General features: G+C 34.6%; 1 protein-coding gene across 1 annotated transcript in view; it reads left to right on the forward strand.

Annotated features, from left to right (window-relative positions):
• Nucleotides 1-3108: 3108 nt before the first annotated feature.
• Nucleotides 3109-6267, forward strand: part of LOC104805675 (endoglucanase 7) — a 3666-nt gene continuing 507 nt past the window's right edge. Inside the window, exons 1-5 of the mRNA XM_010530321.1 lie at nt 3109-3614; nt 4678-4979; nt 5182-5779; nt 5888-6060; nt 6154-6260. Of these exons, the coding sequence (XP_010528623.1) occupies nt 3191-3614; nt 4678-4979; nt 5182-5779; nt 5888-6060; nt 6154-6260 (1604 nt within the window). The 5' untranslated portion in view covers nt 3109-3190. The remainder of the gene's footprint in view (nt 3615-4677; nt 4980-5181; nt 5780-5887; nt 6061-6153; nt 6261-6267) is intronic.

The following is a 6267-nucleotide window of genomic DNA, read 5'->3' on the forward strand; positions in this document are numbered from 1 at the left end:
ATTATTATGATATATCAAAAGAATATAGAAAATATAGAGAGTGCATATAAAGATGATGATTAGAAGCTCCCCCTAAGCTTTAGGGAGAGAGAGAGAGAGAGAGAGAGAGACGCCCAGATGCAGAGGCTAAGGAGACGCGGAGAAAGAACAACTTTTATGCTGTGTAGAGAGAGATGTGATCATGGTGTATGTATGTATGTATATATCTATATACACATATTACACACACAAAGACACACGCATATACACTCGTGTCATGTCTCTGATATGTGTGTATGTATCAGTGCATGTATAGGTGGCTCACTACTAGTACTATCCCATCATAAAAATGCACACTTTTATCACGGAAACGAATTATCCTATTAATTAACCACCATATAAGAGGAAACCCTATATATATATATATATGATGTTTTATTTTAATATTGTGACATGCTCCAATCAATCATTTCCATAGAAAAAAAAAACATGGTTACCCTATTCTGTAATTATATATCTGTTTAAAATCCAAGCACAAAAATTGATGCATATAAAGTGATTATCCAAATATGCTAATCCAATTGGCTTCTTCTAACTATATGTCACTTAACAGATTCGAATTCTCATAGAATATATGTATATATACATACATACATATATATATATATATAGATTCACTCTTCACCGCTTGAACTCACCATGCAATATACATATGACTTAAGCTTATGGTTCTTGCAGAACTGAGAGAGAGAGAGAGAGAGAGAGAGAGAGAGAGAGAGAGAGAGCAAGTGGAGGTGGGATTGCAAGGTTGTAATTACTGTAGGGGGCAGAGCCTGCAACACTATTTACTCGAACAACAACCATTCCTTTTCTTTTATTACCAATCAAATTGTTTGAACCCCTCTCCTGTCTTTCTGTTCTTTGTCTTCTTCCCGGCTGTACGAGTTATAATATTTTGCTTTGCAGTATTACAATATGTGACCCTTTTACTTAATTATAAAAAATATCATTTTTTTTAATCGGACCAAACCCTTTCCAATTTCAAGTACGGCGTCGGCCATCACTAAATTCTATAGGGTCTTTTGAATTTTAATTGTGTAAAAGGGTTTCTCGAACAAAATTCAGAAATGAACAAACTTCGCATTTTCATGCTCTGATAGTAAATTTTTTTTAATAGGAGTATCTCTGTTTGATTTTGTTTTGGTTATTTTCGAATTTATGCTTTTTTATATAAAAAAATATATATATTAGTTTTTTATTTACGATTTTCAAGTATGCATGTATACATGAGAAGGGTGATTTACATATAAAAAAGTTATAGTATCAACGATTGATCTCTAACCAATAAAGATTTATATGTATTTTATTGGGTCTAAGAAGACTCTAAGGCCCTTTTTTTTTTGTAACGGTCTTTTTTTTGTTATAAAAAATATTGAAATGATTTGAAATCTTGAAGGAGGAGGCCCAAAAAAATCAGGAAGTCCACTAAGAAGCCCATCTGACTTTGTGGCCCAAATGAAATATTAATGGCTGATTATTCTTAAAACGTTACCGCTAATGCATTTCTTGTGAAATTATAATCACTAAATTTCATAGGTAATTGGAATTGTTTTCAGTATTCTTATCGTATTATATTGGTTGTCATATAAATTGCGTAGCAAGTTTGGACCATTATATTCTCATTATATAAATTCATCATTATTTTATTTAATTTTTCGTGGTCTTAATTGTTTATATAATTTGCGTTTAGACATGATCACATGCTAAGTACATAAACGAGTATAATTGAAAATATAATTTTTAATTCGATTTAATTGTTGGATATTTATGTAATTTTATGATTAGCAAAGCATGAAAAGACTTGTAAAAATAAAATAATAAGATTATATATATATATAAAGTCTTGACGATATCATTTTAAGGAACATAAATTAAATAGGTAAGAAAAGCAATAAAAAGGGGCTCATCACCATATCTAAATACTAAGAAGAATCCTAACATTTATTTGACCAAATATTTTATTTATTTATTTGCGGCTTTACAAATAAAATTGTTTGATGCAACTTAAAGAAAAAACAAATAAAAAAATGCAGTTACGTCATTAACCAAACCAATATTATAGAGAAAACTCAACATTTTATATTTTCTTAGTTATGATTTTATTTAATCAAATATCATACGTACCAAATAATCCAAAACAGATGGAAAAAATTAATATAAAAAAAAAAACTTTCTTCAAAGACATATATTCTCACATATTGTATTGTCTAAGTTGTATTAATTAGTTTTACTTTGACATTAAAGAAAGACAGCTGTTGTTTTTGATGAAACCACATCATCATCACATTGCATTTGGGTCTTATTTATTATATTTTGACAAATCATTTGATAATCGATTTTATCAGCCCATTTTTCGTCACATTGAGAAATAAATTTTAACAAAGCACATGTATTTTCTTTAACAAAAAATTCGGAGAAATTAATGAATTAATTAACTCTGAATGTTCAAGCTCTATTCTTATTCTCGTTAGTATAAAAACACACACTTTAAAAAAAAATTAAATTAGATGTTTAGCTCTTTTATCTTGAATCTAGATTTTTTTAAAGCCTTAACACAGCCGTTTAGTATTAGAACTTGTTGATATTGATTGATTAAATCCACTGTTTACAAATGTTTTCTTTTAAAATATTTTCATATTCATTGATTAATTTCACTATTTACAAATGTTTTTATTTAATCTTGAATTTTTTTCACGATAAATCTATATATACACAATTTGATATAATATTTTTATTTATCAACCAATGATCTTCAATAAATCCACTAGTTGTACCCTAAATTTGTGTTTTCTTGACAATTTATTTTCGTAAACATATATAAATCAATTTGTGTTGATATGTATAATATATAATATACTTTTACATTAAAGTCTACATCTAGAGTTGTATTAAAATAAAGAAGCACCTTCCCCATATCCTTAATCTCTAGTCAACTCTCTCTTTCCTCGTTCACCTCAACTAAGCAAATAAACCCCCCTTCATAAATATTTAATTTAACTTTTTTTCCCAAAAAAAAAATATATAATGCTGTTTTTCCTCAAATATCCTTATATATCTCTTTCACAATTCTCTCCTCCTCTCGACTTGTTCTTCATCGTCTCTCCATTCACGCCACCGTAACATTTGAATTAGGGTTTTGGTTCATTCCTATATGCATCCGGGAAACCTATGGGGAGGGACGCTGGACGCGGCGGACGGAGACAGAGCCGCCACCGCGGCGGAGGAGGAGCTCCGGCTGCGGGAAGCGGCGGAGTGGGACAGAGGGGCGATCCACTCGCAACGGCTCATGGGTGAGAGCCAAAGGTACCTGGACGAGACTCAGCAGAGCTGGTTGCTTTCGCCGCAAGAAACGTTGAGGAATAAGAAGAAGAAGAAGCACGTAAACCTAGGGTGCGTTTCCGTGAGCCGCAAGGCATTCCTCTGGACCGTCGGATCGATCGCCGTTGCTTTCGTCGTCGTCGGCCTTCCTATCATCGTCGCCAAGTCTTTGCCGCGTCACAAGTCTGCCCCTCCTCCGCCTGATAATTACACTCTTGCCCTCCACAAGGCTCTCCTCTTTTTCAATGCCCAGAAATGTGAGTTTTCCCTTCATTTATAGTTTTTGAATAATTATTACCGAAATGAATATATTTTTCTTCAGAAAATTAGATTTTTTAATTGAAATCAGAATCAGTATGTCAAGTTATAATTAATTAGTCGCAAGTATGCTTTAAAAATGCTAAAACTTGCGCGTTAGTTCTGTTCTACAAATCTTTTTGGTAATTTTTTTAAAATTTAAATTTCAAAAAAATATATTATTCAATTTTTTTTAAATAAAATGTAAATATTTATTTGTACAAAAGAAGATTACATGGATTTTTTGTCATTGTTTTGTATTAATTAGATTGTTTATCAATCTTGCTTCTCGAGTTCCAGTTCTTCCATTATTGTCTTTTACTACTCTACGCCAAAAAACTTTCTAGTTCCGAGATATATTCGTTTTTATTTTTATTTTAAAATATAAATTCAATTTTCAAACAGATAATACCCGATGGAAATAAATCGGTCGAAGACCTGATTTTTATTCAGCTCGGCTCTTTTATATAAATACGCAATTTTTATTTTTATTTTTTATATCCAAGAACATTAACATTCATGGATGCACGTCATGCTACCCCCTCGTCACGCGCATTGTTTTTTCTTTATATATATAAATCATGCGAAGTTGACAAATTGACTTTAGGAAGAAAACGGTTATTTAATGCTAATTTTGATATAAATGAAAAGAAAAATGATTAACTTGGTCGGTCAAATAATGGATGGTTTAATTTAAATTTATTGTTTTCTTCTTCCTACCTCTTTTGCTCAAGTTTCCCGCAAAAGGTTTGATATATTATAAAAAGCACCAACTCGAATTACACCGATATCCCAAAAACAAATATTAGAGATCAATTATATAATCAGGAACATGTGAAAATAAATATTCTTTCGCATATCATATTATAATGCTACATATTATAAGCTACAATGGTAATTTGGATTAATTAATAGTTTATTTAGTTAAAACTTAACTTGTCGTAGAATGTTGAGAATTACGAGAGATTACATAATATTAGAGTTTATATATTAATATATAATTGTCAATAATTAACAATACAGCGGGTAAACTGCCCAAGAACAATGGGATATCGTGGAGAGGGGACTCCGGGCTGAACGACGGGTCGGCGGAGGTGGCCGGAGGACTGGTCGGAGGGTACTACGACGGCGGAACGAACGTCAAATTCCATTTTCCGATGGCGTTTTCAATGACGATGCTGAGTTGGAGTCTGATTGAGTATAGCCACAAATTCAAAGCCATCAAAGAGTATGATCACGCGAGAGATCTCCTCAAATGGGGCACAGATTATCTTCTCCTCACTTTCAACAATTCCGCTGTTCAATTAGACAAAATCTACATTCAGGCAAGGCTTCCGTAACTGTTGCCTGTAAGAAAACTGCCGTAATTAGGGTTTTAAACCGAATTTTTCCACCGCAAGTCTTTCACAAACCCTAGATATTCATGATCACGATGCTGTCCTTGTATTACTCTTTCTTCTTGAATCTTGATTCATAATAACATATTTGAAATTGAAAACATATCCATTTCTCTGTCTGAATTCTTAGGTCGGTGGAGGTACGAGAGATTCAAGAACACCGGACGACATCTACTGTTGGCAGAAACCGGAAGATATGTCCTACGCACGTCCGGTTCTGTCCTCTGACGCTGCGACCGATCTCGCGGCCGAAATGGCTGCAGCCTTGGCCGCAGCCTCCATCGTCTTCCAGGACAAACCCGCCTACTCAAAAAAACTCGTAAAAGGAGCGGAAACCCTCTGGCCATTCGCGAGAAGCCGCTCTAGACGACGATCTTATTCCCGAGGGCAACCCGTGATCGAAGAGTTCTACAATTCGACGAGTATATATGACGAGTTCATGTGGGGAGGAGCCTGGTTGTACTATGCGACGGGGAATACGAACTATATCCAAGTGGCTACTGATCCTAGGTTGCCTACGACGGCGAGAGCTTTCTCGGGTCGGCCTGATTTGTTCGTACCGAGTTGGAACAACAAGTTGCCCGCGTCCATGTTGTTGATGACTCGGTACAGGATGTTCTTGAGTCCGGGTTATCCGTACGAGGACATGCTCAGGATGTACCATAACATGACTGGTGTTACAATGTGTTCGTATCTGAAACAGTACAACGTCTTCAACTGGACTAGAGGTATGTGCGTATTGTTTTACATATATACATATATATATGCTTATTATTATATATGTATGTGTGTTTAACTGGGAAAAGATCGATGTTTTTGTGGATACGTTTTCGCAGGCGGGCTTATAGAGCTGAACATGGGAAGGCCGAGGCCGCTTGAATATGTGGCACATGCATCGTTCTTGGCTTCTCTTTTCGCAGATTATATGAATGCCACTGGAGTTCCTGGATGGTATTGCGGTCCGACGTTCATTTCTAACGTCGTTCTGAAGCAGTTCGCCACTTCTCAGGTTAAAATTGAACGTTCTTTGAAGTGAAAAAGATCTCGATTTTTCTCTAGCTTTCGTTTTTTTTATTATACAGTTTTGATGATTCTTGAACAGGTTGATTACATTCTGGGGAAGAATCCATTGAACATGAGCTTCGTGGTGGGGTTCGGAAGCAAATTCCCCAGGCACGTTCACCATAGAGGAGCCACGATACCGAGCGATCGGAAG

Source organism: Tarenaya hassleriana, unplaced genomic scaffold (assembly GCF_000463585.1).
Source record: "Tarenaya hassleriana unplaced genomic scaffold, ASM46358v1 Cleome11, whole genome shotgun sequence".
NCBI lineage: Eukaryota > Viridiplantae > Streptophyta > Magnoliopsida > Brassicales > Cleomaceae > Tarenaya > Tarenaya hassleriana.